We start from the raw sequence: 21368 nt of genomic DNA on the forward strand, positions 1-21368 counted from the left end.
ATATAGACACCTTGGTATTTACAATTTTGATCTTTTTGATTGTTTCAGTTCGTAAATTGGATGTTCGTAATTTTATTTGTTTTTTCGGAAGTGTAGTGCTGTTTTTCAACGCTAAGTTTTACGCTGCGCTTCAAGAAGTATGTTTCAGAATTATTCAAAATGGTTTTGGTAATTTTCTTCAGAGCCGAAAGCTTGAGTTACAAGGCTTGTTTTTTCTAAACGGTTTTAGTCCCAGTATTGAACCCTACTTCGTTGCAAATGTTAGTAATTTTGTGTGTGCGCATTCCTGTTTTGCAACAATTTTAGCCTTATCATTTCACTTCTTGGTTATACTTCGTTCACGTCTAAAGTGTTTGTTAGGTTTTGCTCTTTTTGCGTCCCCTCATTAGTCTTTATTGTATTACTCTGAATTTCCTGTTAGACGAATCAGAGAGTTAGAGGAAGTGCATGAAATCAATGATGTTACTATTATAGTGCAGCCTAATACTTCAACAAATAACTATCAAAATTATCATTTTACCGCTTGAAACGAAGTTCATCCTTTGAAGTTTCTGCATGCGAATAAATTTTTTGCAGAGTCTTTAACCGTTTAAGATGATAACTGAAAATAGTTTGTAGATTCTAATCGAAGCCAGATGTAGTGGCAATTTATCTCACTGGCTAACAGTTAGAGCTGGCTAAGATCTATTGCCACAAAGGCATCGTTACGTTTAATGCCTCCTCGGGATTTTGTGTCGTTATATATCAAATACTAATGTCTTGTTAAGACATGGCCTGAAAATTACACAATGGCATGAGGCGGAGGCTTTAACCGGAAAAATATCTAATTTTTTTAGCAAGATCAATGATATGGTTAGATTTTTAGATCTTTTCTGATCCCACCCTAACCCCAACTGCACTGTCTGTTTTCTCATATGGGTAATTGAGTTACGGCATTTGATAATTTGTAACTGAAGGTCACCAACCCACTTAGTCAGAATAGATTTATTATACATATTAATCTAGTCAGTCAGTTTAGACAGTTGTGATGTTTCTTCTTTAGTGTGTGTGTGTTATCCGTGGTACTGTCTGAGACAGTAGTCAATATCAGCATATTTAGTGTCTGAGAACTTGGACAGACATTCAATGTACATCCTCTCCCTCCCTCTCTCGTGTATATCCATCAGTCGCATGCACTCCTCCTCCATAGGTTCCATTGGACACCTCAGATGGTCTACTGGCTCCATTCTAACGTTAATGCCTGAAATAAACAGAGTTGAACTCGTGTCAAGTTGACAAGGAATTGAGAGCCCTTGCGTATTTTGGATTGTGCCAATTTTTGTTTAAGTTGACATTTTTCGAAAGCCATTTTCCTTTAATGTAACCTTTTTTTTCTATAATTGCAATAAATAATCAATCAAATTTAAGCAGCGGTTCCGACTTCGCTATTTGGTAATCCGGAGCATTGTCTATAATTGACCTGACCTGTCTTGAATAACCATTTTGTTTTACACAGTAGTAGTTCATGAAAGAGAATAGCATTACACGGCAAATAGTTGCTTGTAGCGAGTATATGTGGTGGCAGTGATAGTGTTTTCCGCCTTGCGATTCAACAGTGTACCTACCATATTGACCAAAAGGAAAGAAGATCTAGTTGGTTATTAAATGCATGGAAGTCCCTCGGGGTACAATAATTGCGTATTTAAACTACAATAAGAAGTTTGGCATTTACTTATATCATGTCTTTTTAGAAGTTTGATGTATTAATGAGGTCTTAAGTCATTAATGTCAAAACTCGCTTGAAACACTTCCGCAAAAATTAGTTATAAAGCGTTGGTGTGCCAAAAGAGCAATCTAGCAAGTAATTGATTTACTAATAATTCACAAGCCAAAAAATGTTTCCGTAATTTCATAGGTGGAATGGAATAGAAATCGTGGTATTAGAATGAGAACCCATCCCGGATCATAGTAACATAGTATTTCAGAGCTGAATCAGAGTAATTCTCAGTCTGTATTTCTACTCTGATCATGACACTTTACCATGAAAAGTGGCTAAATTCAGTCACTAGGGTCCGGGATAGCTAATACTCCACGTGCCTTTCCTTTTCAGTCGTGGCTCTATTGAGTAGTAGAAAGTGTCTCTGCTGTACTCTCTTCTACTGGCCAACACCCACACACTCTCCATCTTATAGGGCACTGTCTCTGTGCACGAGTAGAGCACTGCAAAGTCACTGTCCAGATACACCAACAGTCGAGTCTTACTCACGCTAAACAAATTCGCAAAAATTTTCCTTCTCCTGATTTGAACAAAATTCATTACTTCCCTCGCGCTCATTTCCTAAGATTGTTTTCTTTTTCGCAAAAATTAAGGGCAGAATCTTAATATTTGTTGATAGGAAAAAATTTGGGCGAGAAAATTTTGCAATAGGTATTCATTGCACCAAATTTTGATTTTGGTCTGATAACGGTTCACATCACCTAATAGGAGGATGCTCTTTTTATTTCAGTTAAATGAAGCTAATTTTGTTTTTTTAGAAATCAGTATAGATCGTTGGTTGTCGTGTTTCACCGTGCAGTTTAATTTTTACTTTTCGCAGAAATTTACCGTAATGGCAAGGTATTCACATTTATAGTAGTCGTTTATTTTTTAATGCAAAATTTTTGACTGAGCATACAGAGTTGTTTTTCCAAAACATTTTCATAGTTATGAGGACCCAGTTGTTTTTCGTTTGTCATAGGGTAGTGAATAAGAAATAACAGTTCTAAAGCATCCCAAATTTTTGAGCCTTACTTAACAAGCAGGGTTTACGCTTGTGTTAAGGTCAAAGGGATTACACCACTCTAATGAAGTTGTCAAAGTCATTGCCCATCTGCTACCAGCTTATTGAACGTGACCTACGATTTTTTGCGTCAATTGCGAGAGGTGATAGCTGTCTCTCGTTCGATCATTACTTTAAGATAGATGGCAAGTGAGTTAGTTTGCGAAACATGGACAGAGAACGCTTACAGCTCAAGCGAAGAAATACACGGAAAAGTCTCTCTTCTATCGGGCAGAGCGTTTTGTCAATGATGCTGCTGACCTCCTTAATGTTGATGTCATTTTTTAAATTGTAACCTAAGTCAAAAACCGATCAATTAATGAACTGCTTATGACACTGAGAAACAACAACTATGATCAAAGTATCTTCTGTACGTGGACTCTTAAGTGTAGGTGTAAAATTTGTGTATCATGAGTAATTATGATTTCTAATTTTTTATGTTTAATGTGATTTATTTGCTCTGCTTATTCTTACGCTCATTTTTGTTTCAACCCGTCAGGAGCAATTGAAATCGTTTACTTCTACTAATACTACTACTTTTTTTCCAATCTCATCGGTTGCTATTTGGTTTTCTAGGAATGGTAAAAACTGAACAAATCTCAAAACCCAACAGTCTGGGGACCAAAGTTTTCATGCTCAATGGAAAGATATCGTGAAAACACGTTTTTATGGGGTACCGTACTTTTTGAGAAAAATTTACAAAACTACCAAGCCACCTCCCCTTCTTTGTTGGAGGTGGAGGTCACCTCCCCCTTTTTTGTTGGATTTAATTTGTGAAATAGCGCGCCAGCTACCACACTAGCAAGAAATTTGAATTTTTTAAAAAGTATGACCCACATTATGCACTATTTATAAACTTTTTCATTTTTTTCAGACAATAAAAAAATTAAATTTTTTAGCAAAAACAGCAATCCTAACACTAGTACGACAAAACTGTTAGCTATCGTACGATAGACTATTAAAGTAGAAGTAAAACACAGTATAAAAGTCTGCTTTACCTGCATTTTTACAAATATCTTGTCTAACAGTGTGTCGTCAGTTTCCGGGAGTCATATGCTTTTCAAAATTACACTTATAGCAAACAATTGGGGTCACCTAATTGGTATGGAAGATAGAGCAAAAGGCTAAATTACTTTGAACATTCATTAACCAGTGCTTAATGTCTTCCGTAAATATAATAAATCAGGGTTCGAAGCTAACAATTTACCAAAGCGGTTTAATAACCAGAAAAATAATTTTGCATTGTTGTCGAAAAATAGTAAACTAAACAAACGTTTTTGGGATGCGTGTCATTAACTATAATATCTGGTGTGAGCACTGTTCAAAAATTGATGTTTATTTTTTCTGAGGTAAGAAAAATTTGATAAACTCCAACTCTTAAAAATAGGTCAACCTTCTCCGTTTTCTCATTTTTTTCTCACACTAATTATTAAGTTTTTTCTTTTCCTTTTTATGTGCTTTTAGAAAATATTAGGCTAAATTGCAGAAAATGTGTATTCACAGTTACCGAATGGGAAAAAATTTAAATTTTAATGAGATGTTTAAAATAAGTTCTCATGTATCTTAATTTTGCGAATAACTATCAACTGGGTATCGTAGATGGATTGGTATTTATCAAAGATGGAGTTATACTTTATATTTTACTATGGATGCTCTCTATCTGAAAATTGCTAAAAGTTTCGATGACGAAATATACCTTTTTCTTAAACCGTCTACCTACTTTTTCATTTCTTAAGACAATAAGAAAATTACAATTTTTAGCAAAAGCAGCAATCCTGTTTCTATTACGACAACACTGTTACCTATCGTACGATAGACTATTAAAGTAGAAGTAAAACACAGTATAAAAGTCTGCTTTACCCGCATTTTACAAATATCCTGTCTAACAGTGTGTCGTCAGTTTCCGGGAGTCATATGCTTTTCAAAATTACACTTATAGCAAACAATTGGGGTCACCTAATTGGTATGGAAGATAGAGCAAAAGGCTGAATTACTTTGAACATTCATTAACCAGTGCTTAATGTCCTCCGTAAATATAATAAATCAGGGCTCGAAGCTAACAATTGACCAAAGCGGTTTAATAACCAGAAAATTAATTTTGCATTGTTGTCAAAAAATAGTAAACTAAACAAACGTTTTTGGGATGCGTGTCTTTAACTATAATATCTGGTGTGAGCACTGTTCAAAAATTGATGTTTATTGTTTCTGAGGTAAGAAAAATTTGAAAAACTCCAATTCTTAAAAATAGGTCAACCTTCTCCGTTTTCTCATTTTTTCTCACACTAATTATTAAGATTTTTCTTGTCCTTTTTATGTGATTTTAGAAAATATTAGGCTAAATTGCAGAAAATGTGTATTCACAGTTACTGAATGGGGAAAAATTTAAATTTTAATGAAATGTTTAAAATAAGTTCTCATGTATCTTAATTTTGCGAATAACTATCAACTGGGTATCGTAGATGGATTGGTATTTATCAAAGATGGAGTTATACATTATATTCTACTATGGATGCTCTCTATCTGAAAATTGCTAAAAGTTTCTATGACGAAATATATATTTTTCTTAAACCGTCTACCTACTTTTTCATTTCTTAAGACAATAAAAAAATTACAATTTTTAGCAAAAGCAGCAATCCTGTTTCTAGTACGACAACACTGTTAGCTATCGTACGATAGACTATTAAAGTAGTAGTAAAACACAGTATAAAAGTCTGCTTTACCCGCATTTTTACAAATATCCTGTCTAACAGTGTGTCGTCAGTTTCCGGGAGTCATATGCTTTTCAAAATTACACTTATAGCAAACAATTGGGGTCACCTAATTGGTATGGAAGATAGAGCAAAAGGCTAAATTACTTTGAACATTCATTAACCAGTGCTTAATGTCTTCCGTAAATATAATAAATCAGGGCTCGAAGCTAACAATTGACCAAAGCGGTTTAATAACCAGAAAAATATTTTTGCATTGTTGTCAAAAAATAGTAAACTAAACAAACGTTTTTGGGATGGGTGTCTTTAACTATAATATCTGGTGTGAGCACTGTTCAAAAATTGATGTTTATTGTTTCTGAGGTAAGAAAAATTTGAAAAAATCCAATTCTTAATAATAGGTCAACCTTCTCCGTTTTCTCATTTTTTCTCACACTAATTATTAAGTTTTTTTTTGTCCTTTTTATGTGATTTTAGAAAATATTAGGCTAAATTGCAGAAAATGTGTATTCACAGTTACCGAATGGGGAAAAAAATTTAAATTTCAATGAAATGTTTAAAATAAGTTCTCATGTATCTTAATTTTGCGAATAACTATCAACTGGGTATCGTAGATAGATTGGTATTTATCAAAGATGGAGTTATGCATTATATTATACTATGGATGCTCTCTATCTGAAAATTGCTAAAAGTTTCTATGACGAAATATACATTTTTCTTAAACCGTCTACCTACTTTTTCATTTCTTAAGACAATAAAAAAATTACAATTTTTAGCAAAAGCAGCAATCCTGTTTCTAGTACGACAACACTGTTAGCTATCGTACGATAGACTATTAAAGTAGAAGTAAAACGCAGTATAAAAGTCTGCTTTACCCGCATTTTACAAATATCCTGTCTAACAGTGTGTCGTCAGTTTCCGGGAGTCATATGCTTTTCAAAATTACACTTATAGCAAACAATTGGGGTCACCTAATTTGTATGGAAGATAGAGCAAAAGGCTAAATTACTTTGAACATTCATTAACCAGTGCTTAATGTCTTCCGTAAATATAATAAATCAGGGTTCGAAGATAACAATTTACCAAAGCGGTTTAATAACCAGAAAAATAATTTTGCATTGTTGTCAAAAAATAGTAAACTAAACAAACGTTTTTGGGATGCGTGTCTTTAAATATAATATCTGGTGTGAGCACTGTTCAAAAATTGATGTTTATTGTTTCTGAGGTAAGAAAAATTTGAAAAACTCCAATTCTGGAAAATAGGTCAACCTTCTCCGTTTTCTCATTTTTTTCTCACACTAATTATTAAGTTTTTCTCTTGTCCTTTTTATGTGATTTTATAAAATATTAGGCTAAATTGCAGAAAATGTGTATTCACAGTTACCGAATGGGGAAAAAAATTTAAATTTTAATGAAATGTTTAAAATAAGTTCTCATTTATCTTAATTTTGCGAATAACTATCAACTGGGTATCGTAGATGGATTGGTATTTATCAAAGATGGAGTTATACATTATATTTTACTATGGATGCTCTCTATCTGAAAATTGCTAAAAGTTTCTATGACGAAATATATATTTTTCTTAAACCGTCTACCTACTTTTTCATTTCTTAAGACATTAAAAAAATTACAATTTTTAGCAAAAGCAGCAATCCTGTTTCTAGTACGACAACACTGTTAGCTATCGTACGATAGACTATTAAAGTAGAAGTAAAACACAGTATAAAAGTCTGCTTTACCCGCATTTTTACAAATATCCTGTCTAACAGTGTGTCGTCAGTTTCCGGGAGTCATATGCTTTTCAAAATTACACTTATAGCAAACAATTGGGGTCACCTAATTGGTATGGAAGATAGAGCAAAAGGCTAAATTACTTTGAACATTCATTAACCAGTGCTTAATGTCTTCCGTAAATATAATAAATCAGGGCTCGAAGCTAACAATTGACCAAAGCGGTTTAATAACCAGAAAAATATTTTTGCATTGTTGTCAAAAAATAGTAAACTAAACAAACGTTTTTGGGATGCGTGTCTTTAAATATAATATCTGGTGTGAGCACTGTTCAAAAATTGATGTTTATTGTTTCTGAGGTAAGAAAAATTTGATAAACTCCAACTCTTAAAAATAGGTCAACCTTCTCCGTTTTCTCATTTTTTTCTCACACTAATTATTAAGTTTTTCTTTTCCTTTTTATGTGCTTTTAGAAAATATTAGGCTAAATTGCAGAAAATGTGTATTCACAGTTACCGAATTGGAAAAAAATTTAAATTTTAATGAGATGTTTAAAATAAGTTCTCATGTATCTTAATTTTGCGAATAACTATCAATTGGGTATCGTAGATGGATTGGTATTTATCAAAGATGGAGTTATACATTATAATTTACTATGGATGCTCTCTATCTGAAAATTGCTAAAAGTTTCTATGACGAAATATACCTTTTTCTTAAACCGTCTACCTACTTTTTCATTTCTTAAGACAATAAGAAAATTACAATTTTTAGCAAAAGCAGCAATCCTGTTTCTAGTACGACAACACTGTTAGCTATCTTACGATAGACTATTAAATTAGAAGTAAAACGCAGTATAAAAGTCTGCTTTACCCGCATTTTACAAATATCCTGTCTAACAGTGTGTCGTCGGTTTCCGGGAGTCATATGCTTTTCAAAACTACACTTATAGCAAACAATTGGGGTCGCCTTATTGGTATGGAAGATAGAGCAAAAGGCTTAATTACTTTGAATATTTATTAACCAGTGCTTTATGTCTTTTGTAAATATAATAGATCAGTGCTCGAAGCTAACAATTTACCAAAGAGGTTTATAACCAGAAAAATAGTTTTGCATTGTTGCCAAAAAATAGTTAACTAAACGAACGTATTTGGGATGCGTGTCTTTAATTATAATATCTAGTGTGAGCACTGTTCAAAAATTGGTGTTTATGGTTTCTGAGGTAAGAAAATTTGAAAAACTCCAATTCTTAAAAATAGGTCAACCTTCTTCGTTTTCTCATTTTTTTCTCACACTAATTATTAAGTTTTTTCTTGTCCTTTTTATGTGATTTTAGAAAATATTTGGCTAAATTGCAGAAAATGCGTTTTTACAGTTACCGAATGGGGAAAATAAAAAAATTTAATTTTTAATGAAATGTGTAAAATACGTTCTCATGTATCTTAATTTTGCGAATAACCTTCAACTGGGTATCGTAGATGGATTGACATTTATCAAAGATGGAGTTATACATTATATTTTACTATGGATGCTCTCTATCTGAAAAATGCTAAAAATTTCTATGACAAAATATACATTTTTCTTAAACCGTCTAACTACTTTTTCATTTCTTTAAAACAATAAAAAAAAAATTAAAATTTTCAGCAGAAGCAGCGATACTAACTTTAGTACGACAAAACTTTTAGCTATCGTGCGGTAGACTATTGAAGTAGAAGTAAACACAGTTATGAAAGTCTGCTTTACCCGCATTTTACAAATATCCTGTCTAACAGTGTGTCGTCAGTGTGTGTCCGGGAGTCATATGCTTTTCAAAACTACACTTATAGCAAACAATTGGGTTCGACTAATTGGTATTGAAGATAGAGCGAAAGGCTTATTTATTTTGAATATTTATTAACCAGTGCTTTATGTCTTTTGTAAATATAATAAATCAGTTCTCGAAGCTAACAATTTACCAAAGCGGTTTATAACTTGAATATTTTTGCATTGTTAAAAAATAGTAAACTAAAGAAACTTTTTTGGGATACGTGTCTCTAAATATAATATCTGATGTGAGCACTGTTCAAAAATTGATGTTCATTGTTTCCGAGGTAAGAAAAATTCGAAAAACTCCATTTCTTAAAAATAGGTCAATCTTCGCCGTTTTCTCATTTTTTTCTCACACCAATTATTAAGTTTTTTTCTTTTCCTTTTTATGTAGTATTAGAAAATATTAGGCTTAATTGCAGAAAATGTGTTTCTACTGTTACCGAAGGAGGAAAATTAAAAAAAAATAAATTTTAATGAAATGTTTAAAATAAGTTCTCATGTTCCTTAATTTTTCGAATAACTATCAACTGGGTATCGTACATTATACATTATATTTTACTATGGATGCTCTCTAGCTGAAAAATGCTAAAAATTTCTACGACCAAATATACATTTTTGTTAAACCGTCTACCTTCTTGTGGGTATTGTTTAGCTATCTCACTGTTCAACAATTGGTTATCGCCGGTTTGCGAGGTGAAATTTGCTAAAACTTTGTTTGCAAAACTTCCGAGGAAATCTTGATTTTTCCCCGAGTTTTAAGAAGAATTGTCAACCATCTAATGGTTAACAGAGAAGTGATAACTCATTAGTTCGCGAAGTATTTGGTTTCCAGTTTAATTTAAGGGCTAAGATATTTAAAAGATTCTACTATGGGCAAACCTTGGGCGAACTGCTCGGGGTTTCTCTAACTATGTTTAACCTGCTTTTATAGGGGAACAAACTCCATGAGTGTTTTTGTTTGTTCACTGGCTCTATCACAAATTTCCCCCACGATGTCCTTTCATGACTTGGAGGCTGTCGTGCTATGAATCGCTCTGTGACGTATTTGTTGTTGATGTATGATGTCTCGTTCACCTCAATGTACCAACCTGAACAACAGATCGCGGCAGTTAATGTATTTTACGCTAATTTCGATCACTTGCAGATATGGAAAAACCGGCGGTTTCTGGTCAGCGTTTTTGCTTGCGATTTTTTAAAAAAAACCTACCAGGACATCTTGATACCGGGTGACAGCTTTTGTGAGAAGTAAATTCAATTTTCATCTCTTCAACTTAAGTTCCGTAAATTTTATTCATTAGCTTTATTTTTTTCATTCCACCCTTATGGTTTTATCTTATATGGATGCTTTTCTGCTAATTATTTTACCTGATATCATAACAGAAATTGAGGTGGAGTTTCTGTTTTTTTCAGTTTGGCGTATTTGGTTTTTGATGCATAATCTATTTTTCCCTTATCGGTTTTATTTTAATTTTGACGGCATTTTTGTGCTTCTGTTTAATTTTTTTTGTCATTTTTTGTTATACAATAGTCGCATGTTTCACTTGTAATTTCGCTCTCTTTAATTTTTCAATTGCGTGAACTTCCATTTTTTGAAATTCGTCCGACAAATTAACGATTTATACTAAATACGGTCAAGGTCAACAGAAATGAAATTAAAACAGAAATAACACATTAAGACCACTGTCATTAAAACTAAGTGCGCCAAGTTAGCAGAGTTCATTTGGGCAGATGCAAATTGTTATTAGCCAGTCTGGTTTTATTTCCACAGTTTAATCTAATCTAAAACTGCAAAATCTTGGGAGAACTTATAGCACTTTGAAAGAGGTGTCGATTGTATATTCTTGTTTCTTTGTCTGTTTAATTGCTCTCAAACAAAGTTTGTCGCAATTATACTAGTCCTGTGGTCTTTCTATGGGATTTTTCAATTGACCGATTTTTCTCGTCTCGTCTTGGGTGTTCACCCGCTACCGACACTCTGCAGCTCCTGGTGTGGCGGGCCCGATTTGAGGCTAAAATCGTTTTCTTACATCTGTCGCAAGATTTTTCTTCGGCTCGTATTTTGTTGGACTTGTTTCTCCTCGACAACTTTTCCCGTGATTTTTCTGGGTGGCTTTCTAGTTGAAGATTGCTCCACAATTTCCACATGTGAACTCTTTTTTCCTCTACGCTGTACATCCTCTTCGAATGAATTGCCAACCCTGCTCTGGATTTAAAGATCTTGTCACAGAACTCGCATTTCGTACTCTCTCTCTCTCAGGTCCATTTTCTCGCTCCTTGCCATTCGGTCTCCTGTCCATCCTTTTTCCTAGGATTCCTCCAACTCTCGAATGTGGCTGACTCTCTTCCTCACCCAGCTTTTCCACTGTTTCCTGTCCTGGACCGTCCTCTCCACTTCCAGAGGGTTCCATCCCACTTCCTGTGCTAGGCGCATCCAGTACCGCGATATCTTTTCTTCTCTTTCCTCTGAGTTTCGAGCTTCTTCAGCCATCCAAAAATTGTCTTTCTCGTTCTGTTCTCTCTTGGCATTCTGAGAACATGACCCAATCTCTCCAGGCTTCTTAGTTCAATCTTCATTCGGACTGATTTGACACGAAGTTTCTTTTGAATGCACCTCATGTTGCATCCTCTTGCCTCCAATTCCCTATGTGAAGCCATTGTTTTCGATCTCCAGACGTATCTGTAGCACTTATCTAAACTGTGTTGCAATCTATTGATTTCCCATGTGTACCATGTCCTCACATTGCAGTTGTAGAGCGTCGTGCTCTCTACTGCGGCCTCCATCACTCTTGCTTGAGTTCTTTTGGTAAATCTCGAATAATTTAGTCTCCTTTTGACTTTCCACCAAGCACCCATTCTTCTTTTGATCCGCGTTCTTGTGTCCTCTTCTTCCCCCAGCCAAACTCCGAGGAATCTGATGTTTGCGGCGTCCCTCTCTCCGAAAGTCACGTTTTCTTCCTTAGCTTCATTTGTAGTTTCCTCGAAGAGCTTCATGACTTTCCTGGTGGTTGTTCTGGCTTCGTCCATCCTCTCCGCTCTACTAAGGATTGTCGTGTCATCAGCGAATAATACATTTTTAAGCTCTAGTCTTTCAGCTTCTTTGTTATTCTGATCTCTCCATAGTCATGCAGGAGTTTCCAGGTGCGTAGGATATTTGAAACCCATCCTCTGCTTCTCGTTCTTTTTCCGCAGCTCTCATTGTTATCTGATGAAAAATGTTGAAGAGACAGGGCGACGATGGACAGTCCTCTCTGGGGCGTCCACGTGGAGCTCACTTCTTTGTTGCTTCTTACTTTATACTCCGTCACCACGATCTTTGCTAGGAAGTGTCCTTCCATCCCTAAGCTCTCCAATATTTTTCATAACAGGGGGCGATTGACCCTAGGATAGGCTTTTCGCAGGTCCAGTAGGCACGCACGATCCCTCGATGACTCCTCCACTCTTCTGCTGTCTTCACGGATCCTTATTGCCGTCTGCACTGCGTCTGTCGTAGACCTGCCTTGCCTGAAGCCATCCTGATTATCATCGAATGCACCGTGTTTTTCGCTCCAGTTTCGAAGTCTTGTTGTTACGACTTGCGCCAAGATTCTGCTTATCATGGGAAGGAGGCAAACGCCCCGGAAGATGTCCTTCGCTCCTTTTGTGAAAAAGGATGATCACTCCTACTTTCACAATATATCCCATCACTCCGCAGGCGTTCTCCACATCCTTGCTAGGAAGTGTCCTTCCATCCCTAAGCTCTCCAATATTTTTCATAACAGGGCCATTGACCCTAGAATAGGCTTTTCGCAGGTCCAGTAGGCACGCACGATCCCTCGATGACTCCTCCAGTCTTCTGCTGTCTTCACGGATCCTTATTGCCGTCTGCACTGCGTCTGCCGTAGACCTGCCTCGCCTAAAGCCATCCTGATTATCATCGAATGCACCGTGTTTTTCGCTCCAGTTTCGAAGTCTTGTTGTTACGACTTGCGCCAAGATTCTGCTTATCATGGGAAGGAGGCAAACGCCCCGGAAGTTGTCCTTCGCTCCTTTTCTGAAAAAGGATGATCACTCCTACTTTCACAATATCATCCCATCACTCCGCAGGCGTTCTCCACATCCTTGCTAGGAAGTGTCCTTCCATCCCTAAGCTCTCCAATATTTTTCATAACAGGGGGCGATTGACCCTAGGATAGGCTTTTCGCAGGTCCAGTAGGCACGCACGATCCCTCGATGACTCCTCCAGTCTTCTGCTGGCTTCACGGATCCTTATTGCCGGCTGCTCTGCGTCTGCCGTAGACCTGCCTTGCCTGAAGCCATCCTGATTATCATCGAATGCACCGTGTTTTTCGCTGCAGTTTCGAAGTCTTGTTGCTACGACTCGCGCCAAGATTCTGCTTATCATGGGAAGGAGGCAAACGCCCCGGAAGTTGTCCTTCGCTCCTTTTGTGAAAAAGGATGATCACTCCTACTTTCACAATATCATCCCATCACTCCGCAGGCGTTCTCCACATGGTTTGGATGACTTGTATCACCTTTAGCTGAAAATTTTGGGGGGCTGCTTTCAGGTAGATCATTTTGATCTCATCATCTCCGGGTGCTTTCTCCTTTACTTTGTCTCACTCCTCCAGTATCTCCAGTTTTGTTGGCGTCTCGCTCAGTTTCTTTGCTTCTGCCTTTCCCTCGCGACTTCTGGTGGTGAACTTCCGGATGCACCTTCTTGCCTGAATCCTCTCCCGTAGATGGTTTTCTTCTCTCTGGTTCTGAACTTTCTCGAAGTGCTGTTTAAAGGTTTCTACAGGTATAAGAGGGCTTTTGGAGTTGGGCACTGCATAGTCCCTTTGCCCCAACAGCTTAAGAATGCTGTACATCTCTACTATATCCTTCCTATGCATAGCATCTTCGCATTAGGTCAGTAGTTGGTCCCACCAGGCGTTTTCCCACTTCTTCAATTTCCGTTTGTACTGCCTTCGTACTTCCTGTAGCACTTCAACAATCTGTGTCATTCTGTGTCATTCGCTTCACGTCTCCTCCGGGTGAGTTCCTGGATGTTTAGCCCGAACTCGCTCGCCTCTTTCTCGTGACCTGTCATCCATTGGCTGGTCGTACTTCATTTATCCTCGAGTCCACACACTTCCTTTGCTGCTTTTTTCATGCTCATTGCCGGCTGTGTCCAAGTTGGCTCGTTCGGGAATGATTCCTTATCGAGAATTTCTTGGTACTCTTTCTGTGTCTTCTCAGACCTTAACTTCTACCTGTCAATGTTCTCGCTCCTGGTTGTGTTGTAGTATTCTCTGCGATTCCTGAAACAGATCTTAATCTCTTTAGGTTTTTGATCTGACCATCGGTCTTCAGGTACTGTCTTAACGTCCATTATCACCATGTTTCTGTGACGTCTTGCCAGAAAATAGTCCAATTCGTACCAATCTCCAGTTCCTGGATGGCACCACGTGCCCCTGTTCCTCTTCTGGAAATAGGTATCCAACAGGTATAATTCGTGTTGTTGTGCCATTCGACAATTTCTTCTCCGGCTGTTGTTGATCTTGGAAGCCGAATCCTCCAATTGTCCTTGCTCGGTCTCTCCTGTCTATCTGGCGTACTTGTGCCTTATGATCCCCACATATCACCAGCATTTCATCCTTTTTCCTGCACGCGATTGCTTTTTCGAGAGATCTCCGGTAGTCTTCGATCCCGAACTCGTTTGGCGACACAGGCTGGTACACGGCTACTAGCTTCAGCTGGTTCACTGTAACCATCGCTACTCGTTCGGCGATCCATTTATGACTGCCTTGTTGCTTCCAAGCTTCGGCCCAACTGTTTCTCAAGACCACTGCGGATCTCTTTCCGTGCACCATGACTCTGTTGTCGCTGTACCACCATATGCCTTCGCTCTTGGATAACGTTTCCAATAGCAGCGTCACGTTCAAGTCTTCTTCCTCAATGGTGCGCATGATATGCTGGATACGACCCCGCCCATCTATCTGACTTGCGCAAGAATTTCAACCTCATTTCTGTCTATCTGTTGAAATCCTCCTGCCTCGGTCCTGGGTTTGAATGAATGTCTCTCAGGCGCCACCGAATCTAGACGATCCGTTGCCTCGCTCCATTCCACTCCACCCGGCCACTTTGTCGGTAGTTTATGCCTGTGAGTTGTTTAAAGAGGTGCTCGGTTCGGCTAGGTCTGAGCAACTTCCTGTGGAAACACTCTCCACCTCGGGATTGTACAACATCCGGGAAGCTGGCCGATTTTTCGTCTGATCCATTTGACTCTTCGTCCTCAAAAGGGTAGTGCCCGGAGGGTTTTAAGTTCTCTTAGAGCTTTACAATGCCAGTCTCCTGAAAGAATGCAATCACCAAAACTGTTTTGAAGAGACGATTTCACGGTGTGAAATTGTCTCTTCATGGTGTATAACCGCTCGCCGGTTGTTTGAGAGCAGTTCACCCTATGTTAGTCGGTTATGTTTCTATTGATCTGAACGTCAATTGTTGGATATCAGATTTTCCGGCAAGTTATGTTTTGAATAGCAAGATATATGAGTGGTGTCATTATTGGCCTTCTATTGGTTTTTACAATTCAAATAACTTGAATTGTATTGGGGCGCCGTCTTTTTTAAGATCGATTTCATGATGTTTGCAGTCAAATTGGAGTAGTGATTTTGGTCACGCCGAAACAGGAAGTGGAGCAAAAAAGCGAGTGTTTTTTTTTGGCGGGAAATTTTTGACTCTATTTTTAAGGGTAGAGTGAGAAAACGGAATAAAATTTCGCCTTCTCGTTAGTGGTTTTTTGTTCACATGCGGCAATTTCACTTTGATTTTTACTGTTTTTTTTTAATTTTTTGGATAGCATTTTTTTTCTAAATGGTGTTCACAATCCATTCATAGTTTATTCTAGGCCTAGTTCTTGGTTTGAACCAAATTTCCATTTCTCGTTGTTGTTTTTTTGTTCACATGCGCCATTTTGACATTGATTTTGTTTTTAAAACTTTTTAACCCAAGTTTTTTAGAAATGATTTTCCCAATTCACTCATAGTCCGTTCTACGTCTAGTTTTTTTTGTTTAGTCAGTGACAATTCTTTGAATTGTACTTCACGACTTGTCCTGCCATCTTTTATTTCGAGGATTTTGTGCTTTCAACTTTTTGCTAATTCATTCATGCATTTTTTATTTAATAGGCGTCATTTTAATACTTGTTGGAGTGAATGGTCTGTTTTATTCAATAGTGCGTATAATTGATCGGTAGCTCCTGATTTACGTCTCTCGAATTCGACTTTTTGTCCTCATTAATCAGCTGATTTAATGTGAATGATGGTTACTCTAGTTGCAAGCTATGTGAAGTCAACTTAGCAGTGCATTACTCATTTTTTGAAATACTGATAGCACGACACATTGTAGAAACTTCTTTTTCAAAGTTTTTCATGTGTCATTTTTTTCATTGCTTTTTTAAGCGTACAGGTGTTCAAAGCTATACCAGCTATTTTTTGACAATTTGACATTCTGTGTTCATTATGTTCCACGTTCTGGGCGTAGTGTTTTAATTAAGTTATTCAATTATCATCGTTACGAAATTAAATATGTTTAAATAAAGTTAAGTTGTACCAAACATTCAGTTTTGTTCAGTTTGCCAAACATTCTTTTGTTCAGTCAATTATCCACATTTTGATTACGCGGAGGACAAAAAAGAAACATCTTTTTAAAGCCCTTAGAGGACACTTCAGATTTTTTTAATGTACAAATTTTGTTTCAGATTGAAAACGGGACGTATTTCAAAAGTGGAAGGAAAAACAGGAAAAGGGGTGGGGGGATCGAATTATGTCGATATTGTTTTTATTAAGTGTTCCGAAAAAATACATTAGATCTTTGAATTTTGATTAAAATTGAAAGACAGTAAAAACTTAATTGTTTTTAAAGAGGGATGTATTCGGAAGACATAAACCATAAAAAATATTGGTACTTGTTTTCAAGGGCTACGTGTTTGTAGTTCAACTGATTGACGAAATTGCCATTATGCTAAAGTTTTTAGAAAACATCTGAATAAAAAAATTGAAACAAGCTTGATTTTATTTTTAAATTAATTTATGAAACTATTTAGCACTTTGCAGGTAATTTCTCGGATTTTTGGTTCCCAGAAACTTTATCCAAATGAACAACTGTGAAACTTCTGATAACTGAAGAAGCATCTTGTAATGTAGTTGCCGTTTATCGGTTTTAGCGTCAATTAAAAATCGGTTTGTTTTTCTTAGCGAAATAATAACTTATCTCTAAATTACGGCAATATGCTGGTCGACCCACAGAGGTTTGACACCACACTGGAAATTCATATCCAGAACAACAAAAAAACTGTCATTTGAGAAAACAAATAGATGAAAACTGCTATCTCATTGAACTCCGTTCTTCGATTTCTAGTTGATTTTAAAACATACTTTCTTCAACTGATCCAAAAATGATTGAATGATCAAATTACTTCATATGCTATAGTGATTTATTTGATATACAAAAATGACTGTATTTCATTTAGAAAATTTGAAAAGGTCAATTTTTACTTTTTCTGAGATTTGTCACCTAAATATTGAAAAGAAGGATCGTCCATTTTGTTTGAATTGGAAATATATTGTGTAATTTTCAAAGTTGTTGGATTATAGGAAATGAATTTGAAACAAGGTGAAAAAACTTTTTGCCAAAACGACACAAACTGATTATGGTAAATTCTGGAATATTTTAATTGAGAAAAATTTAGAAAATGGAAATTCATTTTGTAAATTTGATCTCCAAGTCTCTTCTTTCGAGTTCTTTTAGCTATTGAGAAAGGTTTATGTCCGGCCACTTGTTTATTTGCTATTTCTATCCTGTAAAGTGATCTCGGCAATTCGTTGCTGCAAACTACTTTTTGTGTTTTTTCTGGGACTGATTGCTCTTGTTGAACTGCAAATTTTTGTGAAAAAGTTTCTTTATACTGCAAAATAGCTGTCACTGCCTGTCATTCTATATATGGTTCTAAGTTTTTCAGCTTCACAAAACTGTTGGTAGAGAGAGCTTCTCCTCTCAGAACTATGAAATTTCTAAGAAACTTGAGATGTATATTGGAACATTCTGTGCCACGCACAGTCTCCCACAACCGTCTTATTGATATAGTTTTGATTGATCTAAGAAAATATTGATCAAATGTGTGATTGACCTATCTTGTCCTGTTTGAAGACTTGGTCAATGAATGTGCACTTTCTCTCAGTCAAGGGATCGACGCTTGGCCGGTACGCTGTAGTTGTTCAATCAATTAAACACTGTTTCCATTTCAGTTCAAAAAATTAGTTTATCTCAAGTTGAAATTTTTTGTTGTAACTCAATGGATTAGTCCAACATTGTTACGATTCGTATCAACTAATTTAGAAAAATATCTAATTACGGAAGTCAAACCAATTGAGTAGCATAGTAAATTTTGTGGAAGTAATTTTCTGAGCAATGAACGTGATCAATTTATCGGTTTTTAATTTTCCGAACCACGATTCAGTTTCATTTAAACATCCTTATTGTATTTAAACAACTCTCGTTGCAATACCAACTGTTGCATAACTTATCTTGTAGCTTTAACTGAAATAACTTGCCAGCGACCCCGATTGCCACTACTAAAATCTGAAACAGTGGCAAAAATCTGCTTTGGTATTAGTATTTAGTATCCTTTCCCGCCACTCTGTTCTTGTGGCGAGTGGATGAGTGGAAAGGGTATTCTGATCAGGTATATCGCGTAATTTATGCAACTGTTGTTATTGCAGCGGCAGTTGATTAAAAACCCTTCTCAAGAGGTCGTTATCGCCCTCTCAAATTTATTTATAATAACTCATCTTTGACTCGCAGTTTGTTAGCTTCTCGATCGAATGTTGACAACAACTTTATGGTAGCATTTATACCACCACGAATTGCTTTTAATGTCTTGAAAGTTATGGTGTCAAATTTAAACTTCGTGATATATAGCAAAAAAAAGCTATCAATGCAGCTAATATGTGCTTGACTTTGGGAAGAAACAGTGTTGTATGCTAATGCATGTATTGCATCTTTCCTAGATGTGGTTGACCGTCTCCCGTCCATATTTGGTACCATCTCTTGTTCACAAACAGCTTCTCATTCACGTGAACAGGGGTCACCACAGGACACCTGTTGTCCAGTCTCCCCTCTGATTGGCCAATCACAAGCGAAACACAATAAAGGAATACTGTCAATACAAATACGTGCACCTGCTGTTTCAAATGGGCTGTATTTTTTCGTGGATTAAAAGGAGAGGATGTTGTAGATAGGTTTCTCGTCTTGCTGTTTGTCGCCTTTTTTATTGACATTGGATTGTATTTCTCGCTTGTTACTTGCTGTATTGGTTTTTACGGATTAGTAGAAAGTTTCTCGGAATTGTAAATTTGTGCTATAATATTTCGTACCTATATCCCAAATATGATTTGAATTCTTTCGTAATACAATTGAAAATAGAATTTTGAGTCTCAATACTGTGCCGATAGAGCGGACAATTTTCACACAATAATTTGACTTTTTGAGCTGCGGCAGATTATGTTGGTCTCTTTAAGTTCGAGTTCAATTTATAATCATTTTCAATTGTCATCATCTTAGGACAAATGAATTGCTATTTACCTTTGTAATATTCTGTGTTAATGTCGGTGTGCATTTGGTTATTTGACATTAGAGTTAAAATGACATCAATTGACCGAAAAGGTGCTTCGAACTTTAAATCCAAATTGTTTGGGGCTCAATCTAACGTCTACAACTCTCAGGGCTTCATAATGAACACATTAGTGATATAATCCGCAATTAAACTAAATTTGGTTATCAGTTTCAATTATGATCATGTTGATAATTTAAAAAATATAACAATTTACTCAAAAACATTGTCATAGATAAAAACAAAGATGTTGATGTTGGCGTGATGTGTTTGAAATATGTCCATTTTTTTTTTACATTTCTTGGTCAAGTGGCGAAGTCATTCATAGCTGTCAATCTCTCAATATTTTGAGTATAGATAGAGTCAATTATGACTTTGGAGACGTTTGCTCTTTCCAGACAATGCAGTTGTTCAATTTGAGAACATGTGCGGGGAAAGTCGATATTTTCATCAAAAAGAAACAACAATTTATCAAAACATTCAATTGTACAAGATGTTAAAATAATTTCAGAAACATTGCGTTATAGAAAAATGGTCAATATCGTGGGTTGTAAACTTCATGTCATAAGAAACATGAGCTATTTGGAAGACTTTTTGAGTCTATATCAATGCTTAAAAAACGTTCCGGGGATATATAGTAAAAATAAAATAGAACTGACGGTAGAGATAAACAAGGCGGCTCGGTAATGTGCGATCGCACATGAGGTTCCGACCCCGCTCATCCACAATTTTGGCATAATTGTCTACCAAATGAGGAACAGATGGAAAAACACAAAAAATTCAAGTATTTTAAAAAAAAAACAGGTGTATAAACGAGAAAATAGCCTCCAAAGCGAATAACTCAGTGCATTAAAAAATGATGCATTAGATTGATGAGATATGCCGATATTAAGAAAGCGAGCGAAGACGAACGGCAAAATCAATTAGCAACAACAAACATTAATTACATCAAAAAATTTATGTCCGTTTTAAAAAACAAAACTTAATAAGAAAGTCAAAATAGCGTCAGATAAAGTTGAAAATAAACAAAAATAACTTGTAATTGACCAGAAAAAAACTGGTTATTCACCAGTTCATAATAAAGCTCGGTAACAATTAGACAAAAAAAGAATAGAAACTTTAAAGTTAGAAAATTCGCTGAATTTTAAAAAAAACAAATAATTTCAAAGTAATGAAAACCATTAGGAATCAACTAAAATATCCCAAAGGTTTACAATTAAAAATGCTTCTAACGAAGCGAATTAAGAATTGTTGGTATTCAATTTTTTATGCAGTTACAAAAAGAACAGCAAACAGACAACAAACTAAACATCAATTAAAACTTGCCAGAAAATGCTTCGGAAGCCGTAAAGCCATACTTTGGCCCCCTAAATATGTTCGATTGCACCTTCGTCGAATAAGGATAATGTATTATGTGGCAGCTCTTTGTTGAAAATAAGCAAAAATTAGACAAAAAAGTAAAAAGTGCAAAATTATGTAATACTTGTTTTTTTTTCGAAAAAAAATTTATTTCCAAAGACATAGAAGCCATTAATTACAAAATGAAAAATTTGAATAGGTTCGTCCATACTTCCAAAGAACAAGCCCTTGAGACCTGCAGTTATCCAGAATATGTCTTACGTCTACAAAAAGAACGGCAAATATGACAAAAATCAAAAATTCTTTGTGAAAAACCCGTGTCGAAGCCAGTAAAAT

The 21368-nt window shown here is 36.0% G+C and overlaps 1 protein-coding gene across 1 annotated transcript; it reads right to left on the minus strand.

Annotated features, from left to right (window-relative positions):
* Positions 1 to 922: 922 nt before the first annotated feature.
* LOC142338602 (uncharacterized) lies at positions 923 to 19713 on the minus strand. The gene is made up of 5 exons (XM_075388425.1): positions 19068 to 19713; positions 18192 to 18269; positions 9963 to 10131; positions 2077 to 2246; positions 923 to 1240 (listed from the first exon to the last, which is right to left on the minus strand). The coding sequence occupies exons 1-5, from the start codon at positions 19339 to 19341 to the stop codon at positions 1053 to 1055; spliced, it is 879 nt and encodes a 292-aa protein (XP_075244540.1). The 5' UTR covers positions 19342 to 19713; the 3' UTR covers positions 923 to 1052.
* Between the last annotated feature and the right edge of the window lie 1655 nt (positions 19714 to 21368).

Source organism: Convolutriloba macropyga, chromosome 4, assembly GCF_964194025.1.
Source record: "Convolutriloba macropyga chromosome 4, txConMacr16.3, whole genome shotgun sequence".
Taxonomy (NCBI): Eukaryota; Metazoa; Xenacoelomorpha; order Acoela; family Convolutidae; genus Convolutriloba; species Convolutriloba macropyga.